Source organism: Bemisia tabaci, chromosome 1 (genome assembly GCF_918797505.1).
Source record: "Bemisia tabaci chromosome 1, PGI_BMITA_v3".
In the NCBI taxonomy this organism is placed as follows: domain Eukaryota; kingdom Metazoa; phylum Arthropoda; class Insecta; order Hemiptera; family Aleyrodidae; genus Bemisia; species Bemisia tabaci.
Genome location: NC_092793.1, coordinates 16280768 through 16294538, shown reverse-complemented (window position 1 = coordinate 16294538; position 13771 = coordinate 16280768). Strand labels below are relative to the sequence as shown.

Here is a 13771-nt window from a genome sequence, read left to right as displayed (position 1 = left end):
CTCCTTCGGCAAATCCCTTAATATCGGTCATTCACCAGTCTGCGCCTCTAACTGGCAACAATGTCGGCAGCCATTTTCGATTCGGAGGCTTAATTTTTTGTAGGAGTAAACATCTGATCTCCTATTCGAACTTCTTGACCCAAGAAACTTAATTTTGAACGTATTGTTTGTTATAGCTGCCCTGAACGGCAGTTTCATCCGCAAGACCGGTGGCCATTTTGGGCGCCATCTTTGATATTAGGGCTTCTTGAGAGCCGCAGCGGAAAATGGACCTCATTTTCGGACTCTACGACCCTGAAAACCTAATAATTGATACCTCACAATGCATGTAGACCCGAATAGGCAAATTAGTACCTGTAAGAGGTATTTTTGGACGCCATCTTGGATTTTGGCCTAAAAATGACCTTTGGGCTAACTTTTGACTGAAAATTCGGATTCTACGATCAAAAATACATAAGAATCGACACCCGACACGACGTATTTGCAAACTTTAAATTTTTTCACCCCAAAACCGCCATTTTGGCCGCCATCTTGAATTTGGGGGGGTTTGTATGAAATTTGAGATGGCCATCATCGATTTTCTTTTTCTAGACATCAAAACGAAGAGATTGATGTATCACACAATATGCCTTCACGAATCTGCACACGGGATTACGTATGCCCCCGCACTATTAAATGGGATTTAAAAACAAAGATTTTACTGTTTCTGAGTCATTTTAGAAACAACATATGTGCCCCTTTGCAGATAAGTACCTTTATGGATGAGCAAGAAATAGTAGTTTCTCATCGCGAAATGTAGTCCGGAATTGCGTGTCATCAGTAAAGGGGGTTTTCTATAAAAGTGGACGGGAAAAGCCGCCCGCGTATTTACAAAAACATTGTTGGCTACTTGCGAATATCTTGGAGACGGTTACATGTATTGAGACATAACCTAGACAGGATTTCCTCGGGTATAGATGGGGGTGACACTTATAACTTGCGTGGACGGGCGAGGTACTTGAAAATTATAATTGGGATCATCATGGTGGGTAAAAGGTACCAAACTTTTTCAAAAAAATCATAAAAAAGATAAAATCAATGGTAAAAACCTCATGTCGCTCTTCACCACCGTTTCAAAGTGATGGCTGGTTAAATTCCAAAAGGCGGGCATTTCAACTAAAAGCTTTCGATGGTTTTATGGCAAGAAAAAAGTAAATTTCGCGTCGAAATTTTAAATAATGCTTGTCATGTTCAAAACGCTAGCCTTAAGAATGGCGAAAGTTGGTATCCCGGTACAAGGTCACGGGATCCCTTGAAGGTGACTCTCACATTTATTTTCCACATTATATATTCCCACTAAACCGGATGTCAATATCTGTAACCGTTCCCGAAAAATAAAAATTACCCGCTTTTTCACCACACTGTGTGCTTCCATTCACTTTTCATAAATCGCATTTAATGCTGACACACATTGATTAAAAGCTATCACAGGAGGCGGAAAATATTATTCGGAAACATACCTCAACTAGGTTCTGTGTGGTAAATGAAAAATGTGACGTATCAAGTAAATCTTAGACTGCTGCTGCACAGTGTCGCTCAAAATATGTTTTATACTTTGAAGGGGTTTCACATCACGATTTTCCGACTTTTTATGATGTTGCATATATAGTTCTCAAGTGCTCACAATCATAGTTCCATGGAGTATAAAAATAACAATAAATCTAACGATCCTTGAAATTCACAACCTGGAGGAGTAGGTGATCGCATCTTTTTAAGATGAACGCAGTTCGGGGAAACCCTTCATGAGCCATAATTTTAACTATCGACTATGGAGCGGTTATAAATAACTCCACAGGTAGAAGGAAAAAGGATTAGGTGAAACCAGTTTTGCAAAGTGAAACTTATAAACTGCAACAAGGTCAAACCAAGAGTCTGGAGTTGTCAAATTTAAAATGAGGAATATGCAAGGATTAAGTGATTTGATCCAAAGAGGCGGGTCCAGAGGAGTTGGAGGTTGAAATGATCGAAATTCAATTTCTAACGGGGAAGGCTTCTTAAAATACGAAGGGATAAGATTGATATTGAGTTTAAGCATATTTTTTTCGGCGAATAGCTCATTATCTAGAATATGAAAGCTTTAATAAAGAACTTTTGGGCGTTTCTAACGGCAAGTTTCGCCGATTTTTCTTCTGATGCCTCACAAACATCAGCAAGATTTCGGACCGAAATGGTATAGAGTTATATTTTTGTAAACAAATAAATTGCATCAGGTGATATTGTAACCTTGGAATGGAGTTGCATTCCATCCTCCAGAAAACGATAAATTGTAGAGATCTAAAGGAGCAGAAGTAAAGACTGATTATTTTGACTGAACAAGTTGATTTCCAATCTGACAACAACTTCAGTGTCACTCTAATAAAATGCATAGTTGATGAGAGTAATGGCAAATATTCCCGATTGCATTCATATACCTAGTCTGTTTCTCGAAAATTCGTAGATGTGACCAAAAATGTCGTAATTTCCACGAAGTTGAAAAAATGGCTTTTGCGTTCACCTTGGGAGTGGCATCTCCCAATAAAGTAAAATGATGAGTTCTGATATTACAACCACCACAACGTACTGAATTGTGGGAGGGGGGATGGAGCAACTTCGCATTCGATCAAATGTTAGAAGAGGCAACTGATCAAGAACTCCATGCAGGTGTAAAAAGCCCATATTTTGAAAAATGCACTTTTTTTGCATAATTGATTGACAATCCATGAAAGTTCCTCATTTAATTCAGTGTAATTTTTTTTGCAAAGAATGACAACATTATTTTCCATCCTTTACAATTGTCACATCAGATTGTTGGCAAACTTTACACGTTCCCACACAAAATTCATATTATTTCCGGAAAAATTCCATTTTCAGGAAAATCTGATCACGACGGGTAAAAACTAATATAAAGTTTGGAGCAGAAAGTATCAGAGAATACACAGATATGGCATGCAAAAGATTTTCCCCACTCTTTCCGATAAGAAAAATTCTGCGGTCAAAGTACTAAATTTGCATACTCCCTCAATTCAGTTTTACCCATTTCTTTTGTCTCTAAAAAGAAGGATAAAATTTATTCTCAAAACGTCCACGCGGGTCAGTGTCTCAGTAATTTTTGCTGCTGAATCCAAGAACGACCTCAATTTTTCCCCACTGTTTCCACTGCTCACCAGTTTTTCGAAAAATCTAATCACTCCATGGTTTTTGAAATCCTATGAAAGTTTCAAGGTTCGTTGAGGTCTTTAAATATTTACTAAATTCAATACTATTTTACAACGTTTATTTTTACATATTTTGGAGAACTTTGGCGGGTTGCCTCGTTAGTTTTGAAATGTTTCACTTCTGATTCATGAGAATAAGCCGCGCCCTCGTGCACGCCCATGAACGACCCGACTTGAGTTCCGCATCCCGTAGAGATTAGAGCATTCTTGAATTCTCATTAAAAGCAATTACAGTGCACAAGGAACCGTTTAGAACATTTGAATCAATACATTCTTCGCTTCGTTGCGGCGAGTGCATTTTTTGACAGCTTCGTGGAGCGAATATTTTGAATCTCATTTCCGTTACCACCCACATGATCGTCACCTTACGATCACCTTATGATCTTTCTTAAGGTATTCACTAATTGTAGGTAAAAAATATCATATTGGCTAGGATCATACGATCGCTATCTTGTGCTTAACACCTATCTAGGTTTTCATTTTAGAAAAGAAAGCGACCTTAAGAACCCTTTAATTGTCAATGTCCGAGAATTTCTTTCAAAAACTATAAATAGAAGCCAGAAATATCGAGACCAAGAATAAAATTTCAAATATATACCCATTATTTAATTATATGTTAATGGTTTTTTCTTTCATTTAGGGGTTTCAAAAATAATCTTCGGTAATATATATGTACCTGAAATGTACTTCTAGATTAAGTCGAGACACATACCATGTTGAACATTGCAATTTTAATATCTCAGAGAAAAAGGTTTGATACATCTTGATATATGCTCACTTCGCCTGAAGATTTGCCCTGAAATCTAGTCAGAAATGAAAACAACTCCCAAATGAATAGGAGTCTGCAAACAGCGGGATAATAACGCTCGCCTGAAGGTGATAATAGTCCTGCGAAAATAATTGACCTGGTAACCTAGTGGAATGATTCCGAGGAAGTACCCGCTCGAAACAAGGGAGGAGCGTTTATTTAGCTTATTAAACCACTTCATCGAGACAAAAGCGTCGAGATACTGCGGAGACTATAAAAAACCTCCGCGAACAGATTCATCTCAAATGTCACTCAGGCTTTAATCTACCTTCAACATCAGGATATAATGTAGCACGATTGCCATCTTGTGGCACACAGAATTAGACTCCTTATTATTGAAAGAGGATATATTGTGCTCGGTACCACAATAGCGTCAGTGACATGAAATAAACCTATTTGCTTCAACACGTACATTTTTAGATGTTGAGAGGTTTAATGACAGAGGAAGGGTCCTCAAAATTGCCGAAGAATTGTTCCTTCGTACAGAAAAAATTCAGAACCATTTCAAAAACAAATCAAGGATTGTTGTGTTTTCCACTCGACCTAATAATTGCAAGTATCACTAAATCGTCACTCCTGTGACGCAAGAGCTTATCTCAATTTCCACGTGAGGCCTGTTCTCCGTATAACTCTATGCTTTTCAGAGCTCATAAGGGAATAGAGATATGCGCTCTCACGTCAGAGGAGCGAGGACATGAGCACTCACATTGTAAGAAGGAATGGAACTTGTATTAATTATTTTAAAGAAGAGTACTGCATAAAATTGGTATCATTTTATTTAGGTTCTCAAGGTTTATGAGTTTCGATCCATAATTAATTAAAGGAGAAATAATAAGGACATCAATATGTAGTCTTGACGTTTGCATTTAATATTCAAAAGCAAGTCGGAAGTAGGCTGCAAAAGAAATACGATTTTCACGAGTAGGTAAGACTCAATTGGAAAACTTGATAGATCTCGCTGTACACTGTTTCCGACTTGTCTTCCCTCATTACGTCAGGAGTTTGACGAACTGATGACCAATTCAACAGCAGACAAAATTGGACAGTTGTAACGCATGAATTCAATTCTCAGTTGCCATATTTCCTCGCTGATACTTTTAACTGTATATCTAAAAGTTTCTCAGTTTCCGAATTACGGTGTTTTGCTCAGGCATAATGTTCGCAAGAGGACCGCATCAGTCAAAATCAATTGCCTTTTTCCGTGGCTCTAATTCTAAAAACCAAGGTATGTTTTGATAGTTAAGCAATCAAAGAAAAATGTTGGATTTTTCACAGGCACCAATGTCAGAGCGTTAAATCGTTGGTAAAACGCCTTGAAAGCAGTTTTCTAGGTCAGTTTTTTTAAGTTAAAATATGTACGTAAAATACCTCTCGGACTTTTTTAGACTCACCCGGAGACTTTGCTAGATTTTTAGTGCAAGGTCTCGAAAATATATCCTCTCTGTTTGAATAGTAGCCTGCGATATATGTTTCGACCATTCCGAACTCTGCCGAGGTCTTTCGAACGAGGTGTCTAACATATGATATGAATATATCCTCTAAATGACAACTCTGTAAGTGCAAGCCGATTCGCTCAATCATAACTCGGGACATCAGGATTCCTTCCACGACATTCGTTTACGAAGTCGTACGACAAATTGGATGTCTCTCGTGCCTGTCCGTGCGTCGCCGGACGAAAAAGAAGAACAAGAAGAAAAATCACCCTCTGCACCGTTCTTGTCGTCGGTAACAGCAGCCTAATCACGTATGACGTGTCCAGAATTACGGATTCTTTTGGCTCTCTTCGGTGGAACCTTTTGGTGTCCGAAAGAGCGAGCGCCGAAAGTTGGCTGCGCTTACGAGGACGTCATAAACAAGAGACTGATAGAAAGAAACCGAAATCACTGACGCTGATGGAGGAAGGCACCTCGGAGAAAAAGCACTTGCTGAAAGCAAGTTCTCAATTTGGCTCCTAAAAGGAAATACTTAAAGAGGCAAGGGGATGAAGGGGTTAAAAAGCTCTCGGCGTTGCTAACTCCCTTTTTGCAGTATATGGCTGTAACTTGATGGGAATTTTTCATTTGCCTTGGGAGAAAAATCATTAAGAAATTGCTAGTGCAACCATGGGGGATCCCTCCCCCCCCCACTCATGATCATAAAATGTTCCAAAAATTTTCGTTTTCGTGATATTCAAAAATCGTTTGCCATTCAACCGACACCCCATCCACGAGACATTTTTGACCGTAGATTCTCTTAATTTCCATGAAATTTTTTTACTAATGTAACTGATCATAGGAGACTGGCTCCCCATCCGAGAATCAAATTTGCCATTTCCAGAAAGGTTTAGGGATTTTGCGAAATTTTCAAGTGATAAAACTCAGATCTCTATAAAATTGTATTTCCACCAATTTGTCTGCAAGAAAAGCGCACAATTGCTGAAACGACTGAAATCTTAAGTATTTTCTCGGGGATGCGGGAGATACTGCCAGAACATATTGTAAAGCCTATAACTCCCCCCCTCCCCTCCGAACCCCTCTTTGGAGCTAGGAGAGTCCCTTGATCTCCATTGTTCGGGTGTTTCTCTGCACCCCTGAACCCCTCTAGGTGAGATATCACTCCGTCACCCCACTCGACAACCACTTCTTAGTTTCGCCTATGCAGATGAAAAATTAACGGAGGTTCTGAGCTAATTATCTCAATTTGCAGCGGAGGCTGAGAAGGAGCAGACTATGATAATCAGATGACTAATTTAATTAGTGTCCAAGCAGCGATGCTTTCGTGCCTCTATTAAAATTAACAATGATGTTAGACGCGTGGATCTATAAACATTATCGAGACAAGATCGTTTCTGTCCGCGCTAACCGCGCCGAGACGCGACGCCGCACAGTGGAACGAGGTAAAAGAGGAGGTCGGACATGGAATTATTGGCTGAAATTCCAAAATTTGATGTTTAATTTGTTACAAATTCAATTTAAAGGGATGATTCTGAAAGAAAATTTCACGAAAAAACCAATAGAGCCATTTTTGAAAGTTTTTGTTTTATAATTTCGAAAATATAAGCTTTAAAAGTTTCCAGATTTCGTCCGATTTCTCCTATTGGCTCTGTCCAGTGTGCGCCGCCTCGCTCAGTGTCTCTGAGGAAAAAATGGCAAGTTATGAAACTCACTTTCACTCTTTCGAACCTTAATTGTTGTTCGCCTTAATTGACCGCTTATCTGACATTCTGACTGAGAGCAAACTCATTTTCCTCTTACGCTGATCAGGACTCAGCAAAGCCCAACTCAAGAAAATATAATGTCAGTGAGGGAAACTCAGAAAACACTAAGAGCTCCAATGAACAAAGGACCGTTTGGGAAAAGCGCACATATTTCTCTGGTGTTGTCAGGATTGTGGAACTTGGCCGTTTCTTTAATCAGTTAAAATTCACGCAACCTCGCACAAAATATACCGGAACACTCAGGCAAAATATATAGCCAGTCTTGTGAAAATCGGGCGTCGTGTTTTTTGTAGGATGATGTCTCCGTTAATGTTGAGTCTTATTATTTTTTGGCATTGGGCCATCGTATTAATTTTTGCTGATCTATTGGTTTAAACCTGCAAAACGCGGTTTTGTGACCATTGTAATCGATCCCTTAGAATTCTCCAGGTAATTAATTAGATAAGAACTACACTAATAAGTCGAAGCAGTTATATCACTAGTCGCGTCTTTATCTGAAGTTTCTACTCTGGCGTTAAAGTCTCCGGGTCAACGGAAAGAGATTAAGGATTAAGTTCTCCTTCATAATTATGGATGTGCAATTTTACTTATTTGGAAGTGGAAGTAGTATATCAGAGTTAGCAGGAAAGAGGCTAGGAGGCTTAAATCAAAGTGAGAGAAACAATGGTTTGCACCATCACGACGAATAATACCGTGCTTTTTGAAGGGCGACGTCTCTGTTATAAGGTTCGTGATGGGGGCTTTCGTGAATTGTGATCTATAAAGAAAACGGACTCACCTATCATTATCTGCAAAAATCATAAAAGCCCGGTTGATCTTGAGACAGAAATTTGAGAACAAATGAACGCCTACATTGTTTAAATGGGAGGATTCACGACTTTATCCCGAAATATTATAAATCTTGGGTCATATTTCCTAAATCTGAATAGAGCGAGCTTACTTAGGAACTATAAACTTTCGAAAGTCGCAAAAATCATGGAAACCGGCCCATAGTAAAATGGCGGAGAGAACTCTGACGAAAAATGAAAATATAGGGTTCAAGAGTTTTCAAGAATGATAAAAACGCCTACAACTGCGTTGATTATGGCTCAGCTTAATGCCACGGGAATTGGCTAACTAGACTGCCGTGACAGCGAAGAGCAGTAAGTACATTTCTGTATGAGCCACGGTCAGCACATACTTTTATAAGTCTCAGGGTTCGACCCAGCATGCACTCACTGTTCTCTTCACTATCACGGCGGTAGTGAAGTATACTCGTGCGCCACAAAATGTCCCAAAAGAGTGAGTGCATGACACACAATTTGAAGTAGAATAAAAAGATGAAAAATCCCGTAAATGGTGATCATCCTTGATCTGAACATATTTATCTTGAATTAAAGACAGAATACTCAACATGGTACGTGTACGCTTCCTACGCCGACACGTCGACTAGTACCGCGACGAAGAATTTACACCAATAATAATGCGAGCCATCTTTCCGATAACTCTAAGACACGCATATCTCTCTGACTATGCCAATTATTCCTTCGTCGTTTCAACGTCGGTCGGCCGATCGGTGACAGAGCTAAGTGGAGCGCAAAAACGGATAACTCCCCGCCTAATTCGGTCCAATCCCGGTTAATTCAGATCGACCGCCGCGCCGACCCGACCGAGCCAACTGGACCGAAGAACAAAATCATCGAGCGATAATTGGATGTATTTATGCTGGAAGGAACTATGTGCAAATGAACGGAATCAAAAATGAACAATGAGGATCGCAAACTCTGTGCAGATAGGTCGTTTCGATTTAAATCGTTCGCAAATCATTCATTTTAGAGTAAACACGACCAATTGAGGGGCTCGGATATTTTGCATGGTCGGAAAAACCATTTGGACTATTTTTGCCAAACGGAACTAAGTGCATTATGACATGAGCCCCGAGACCAATAAGAACATATGCGTAACAGGACTAACGTCATAATGCACATAGTTCCGTGTATCAGAAATACGTCCATTTATCCCTCTATTTACTCGCATTGACCTAATAGTTTTGAGTCTTGTTTTTCCCAGTACGGTACCGACGCTCAGTGAGAGAAGTCTGCAAAAGCTGTGACGTTGATGCCAAAATTTTGGGATGTAAAAAGCGGCCCGAAGATGCCGATACATAATGTAATCTCAGTTCAACCTTAATCATCAAATTTTCTCTCTCACCCTCGAAGAGGTTTTATCTGACTCATCTCGGGCGAGTTTTCACGCAACTTGGCCCAACTGTTCTCATATTAAATTAACCGCTTGGACTGTAATTGCGGCAACTAATTGCGCTCTCAGCGCTGAGAATTTGGAACGGAAAATTATTGTTCCGTAATTAACTCTAGTGACCTGAGACAGAGTGCGGAAGAAGGGGCGAGAGCCTGAGAGTGGCGTTGTGAGCAAAAAGTGGCAACAATCGACTCGTTCAGTCACCGAGTGAGAGATTTTCTTAAATAAATTAGTTTTTAGACAATTTGGAAGCTATGGAAAAAATAAACAGTGTATTTAAAGGCTGTTGTGATCCTATCCCTCCCAACGATGGGATTTTGTCGAAAACAAAAATATAATTGGAAAGGGAGATTCCGTTGGGAGGTACGCTATTTTTCTGAAAATCTGCGTTAAAGTATGCATCATTTAAAAGGGACAGAGGAGAAAAGAAAGAAAAAGCAATTGGAGGAAGAGAAAAAGAGGGAAGGACGTTGAGAGATAGTGGGAAAGAGAGGGAAACGAAGGTAAATCATGGATGGTTATCGTTTGAAACAAAAGAAAAACGCGAAAAAAATACAGCAATGTCAGGATCCGAGATCCTTTTAAGAAAAGATCATGAAAATGTGGGGGGCAAAAAAATAGTACTTTTGACTTATTGTAAAAATACGGACACAATTTAGGTCTCAGAATCAAATCGTCCATAAGTCATAGAGGTGCACTAAGACCTGTAGATATCCCTGAATGATGTAACTTTCAGGATTTCGGGTAAAATGTTTGGAATCTTGTCCACCGCAAGGCCTGAGTAAGTGACAGATAACGTTAATTTTGGACAGATAACGTATTTTAGGTTCTCAACGCATCTACTTGTGTCGTGTACCAATACGAGTTTCGTAGTTTTGCTATTTCATTTCAAATTTATGCTTTTCGCCCAGAAGTTAAAATAAAACTGCCGAGGTTTATGAATATATCTTAAATTCAACACGAGCGAAAAATGCGAGGCAAGCTGATTCCTTATCGTACACTGAAGAAAATGGTATGCTGTTTCAGCACCTAGGATGTCAAAAATGTGTCTGGTGATCCCAAGATGCTGCCTTAATTGCCCACTCAATTAAATTTACATTCACAGGATGTAAAGTTAACTGCGGGGGCAGTAAAGGCAGCATCTTCGGATCACCAGACACATTTTTGACATCCTAGATGCTAAAACAGCATATTATTTTTTTCAGTGTATGGCAACCATGCTCGCCGTTTGTGTCTCGATGCGCATGCGCGGACAGAGCTGAAGTCACAATGATCATTGTTGTGTGCACACTTGCATAAACTTTCCAGTTGCCAAACTGTACCGATAATCGCATGATTTTACTACGGAGATTCCAAGTGTAATTTTTTAGTTGCTTTGATCGTCTGACAGCAGAGCCGCTAGCTGTGCAGAGTCGCGGCTGCAGCTGACTTTCCTGTCAACTTTCGTTCCGTCTAATATCTGTTTATTGCCGCTGTTCCCCCGATGACTGCACACCGCAACTGGACTAATCCCCCGAGAGGAAAGTGTGGTGTAAAGCATGTTTATTCGGAGTATCGGTGCTTTACAGGCAAAGCCGGCAAGGCCGGTGGCGATTCTTGAAAGTTGGCATTACTGTATTTCCTCCATTTAAATGTATGTAACATAATCGATTCTTGGCGAGACAGCTTGCCTTAACTGAAATCGATATTTCCAATGGATCTAAATGGAGAAAAATCAGTGTTGCCAACTTTCAAGAATTGCCTCTGCGCAAGGCCACTCATTGCCACTCATGCCACTCTTGGGGCAGGAGTAGGACTCAAACCACACTTTTCTGTTTGTGACCTTGTGACCGTGTTTAGCAGGTTAGGTTAGGTTAGGCATTGCCAAATATCCTTTGATAAAACACGAATTTCCTGGTAAACATATGAAAATTTTTCCTCCAATTTTTCATAAAATTTTGTTCACAATTTCACCTAAAGTTCCTAAAAATGTCAAGGAAAAATATTCATAACTTGCCTCAAAAATAAACATTTTATCGAAGGAACTTCGGTAACTCTCGAATGTCCATACGACGTTCTTCCTTAACACGTCCCTTGATGTTTCAAAAATGGACCTGTAAGTAGACAATCAAGGGTTGATGATTTTGGATGTATGTTTCAGAACGACGATGGAGACCACCCTTCATACCAGGCGTTGGTGGACCCACTTCAGTCGGAGGAAAGCATGGACTCAAAACAGGAGTCCTCCGTGAACAGCAACAGCATTCAGGAGCCCGCGCAGAAGGTGGCACAACCTCCCTCAATGGCGCAGACGCAGCAGCAACAGCAACAGTCCTATTTCCCCCAACAACAACAGCAGCAGCAACAGCAACAACAGCAGAACCAGGGACAACAGCAACAGGCCGACGCCGGTCTCCCCATTCAGATCAAGCTCCCGCTCCAGCTCGATTTCGATGATCTCGCCGCGGTAAGGAATCTCATTTGGACTTATTTATGCTAAAAGGAACTCTGTTGCACGTAAACTCAATGCACATAGTTCTTTTAAACGTTAAAACGCACAGATACGCATAAATACGTTCATTTATATCATTGACAAAAATTCAAAATTGATTCATTTATATCACGTAGACAGATTCAATCATGATCAGCCTACACTGGAAAAAAAACACATTGGATCTAGAGTCAGACTCTGAAAACATTGACAAGAAAAGGACTCTTGATTCAATCAGATTTAAGCTTAAATCAAAGGAAATCCGCTCAAATTGAGAGGCTTCGTTTGATTAAGTTAAATCTGATTGAATCAAGAGTATTTTTTCTCGTCGACGTTTCAAGAGTTTAATGACTTCAGGAGGAACTAGTCTTTGTGCACATTCTGTGAAAATGTGCTCCCAAATTCCAATTTTTAAGCATCAAAAAGTCAGTTTGAACCTTCTCTCTTCCGTAGGGATCCATGTAATTTCGAAATTTCAAACACGTATTTATCGAAATATCAAAAACTGCACTTAAGCGCCTTGTCCTCCAAGCCCCTCAAATGTTCCTTAATTTGCTCTACACGGAAAAAAAAGTCATCACAACCAGCGGCTGGTTAAAAATTTTGAGGATGTAATGTATCATAACAGTAGTATTGAATCTTCTCCTATTTTTGACCGAAAAAAGTTTAAAATAGCCCGACGTATTTTTCGTAATTTTACTATGGACGCAAGTATTGCTTGTTTATCTCCTTTGTATTTGTTGTTAGGTAAATAATGAAAAAAGAGCCTATATAGATCAAAATTATCAACAGGAAACTTCGCGCTAAGGATCAAATTGATGTATGGGTGAACGGTGCAGGAGCATGGGGGAAAAAAAAACCTTTTAAACAGGAACGCCGCCTCATAAAAATTAAGAGCTGCGGCTGATGACTGTTTATGGCTGCTGAGCAATTTCCTCTCCACCAATATGATCACTCAGCCATTACTTCGGGATCAACTGCCGGGACAGAAACATTGCAAGCTCGATTAAAAAGAGTGTTAACAGTATATGTCATTAGGATTGCGTTCACCTCAATTGCAGGCGCTTCATTCTCTCCTTTCCATTTGATGCCTTGCGTGAGTTGCGGCGAGGGCGCGACGTTGCCACACTGCGCTGACAGCAATGATCTGAGAGTTATAACTCCTTTTCTCATGATCCACATAATCCACAACGCCCTAATTACCAGTTATTTTTTTTTTTAATTTTTTTAATTTTTTTTTTGCGGGAGAGGCAGTGTAATTCTTTTAACTCCATAATAATCGAATATTTTGTTGTTAATGAAATTCTTCAATTTGGCTTCGGAAATATTCGTCTCTATAAGACTTCTTTCAGGCTACCTCCATAATCAGAGAATCGATTGTGAGATAGCCACAAAAATTATGTACCGTTTCGTATGCAGAGGTATTGTAATATAAGTTATTTTTGCTGTCATGTTACTCTCTCACTTTTGTGTTTCAATTACATCAGTAGTTACAATAATCTGACATGTTATGGTGATTTTTGCTCCATATTTCTATTAATATCTGCATTTGGACAGAAAGGACGGCATTTTCAATGTAGAAATTGAGTATATAGGTAATCAGCCTTCAGTTTTCATTACTGAAACTTATCTTTTGCGATTTAATTAATTGAAAAAAGGTACGCAAAAATTCTCAACTATAACCGAAGAAAGTGCTAAGCCCTCCGAGGTCTCAATAAATAAGTATTAACCTCAACCTCAAAAATACATGGACTGTTTTTGTTGTTTCCTAAACGAAAGAAAGTAACTACATTTCAGTGTTGCAAAACTTCCTCTCCCAAACTGTT

The 13771-nt window shown here is 39.6% G+C and overlaps 1 protein-coding gene across 1 annotated transcript in view; it reads left to right on the top strand.

Moving 5' to 3' along the window:
• Msr-110 overlaps positions 1-13771 on the top strand; it is a 98807-nt gene that overhangs the window by 69992 nt on the left and 15044 nt on the right. Inside the window, exon 3 of the mRNA XM_019055486.2 lies at positions 11616-11921. Coding sequence (XP_018911031.2) covers positions 11616-11921 — 306 coding nt within the window. The remainder of the gene's footprint in view (positions 1-11615; positions 11922-13771) is intronic.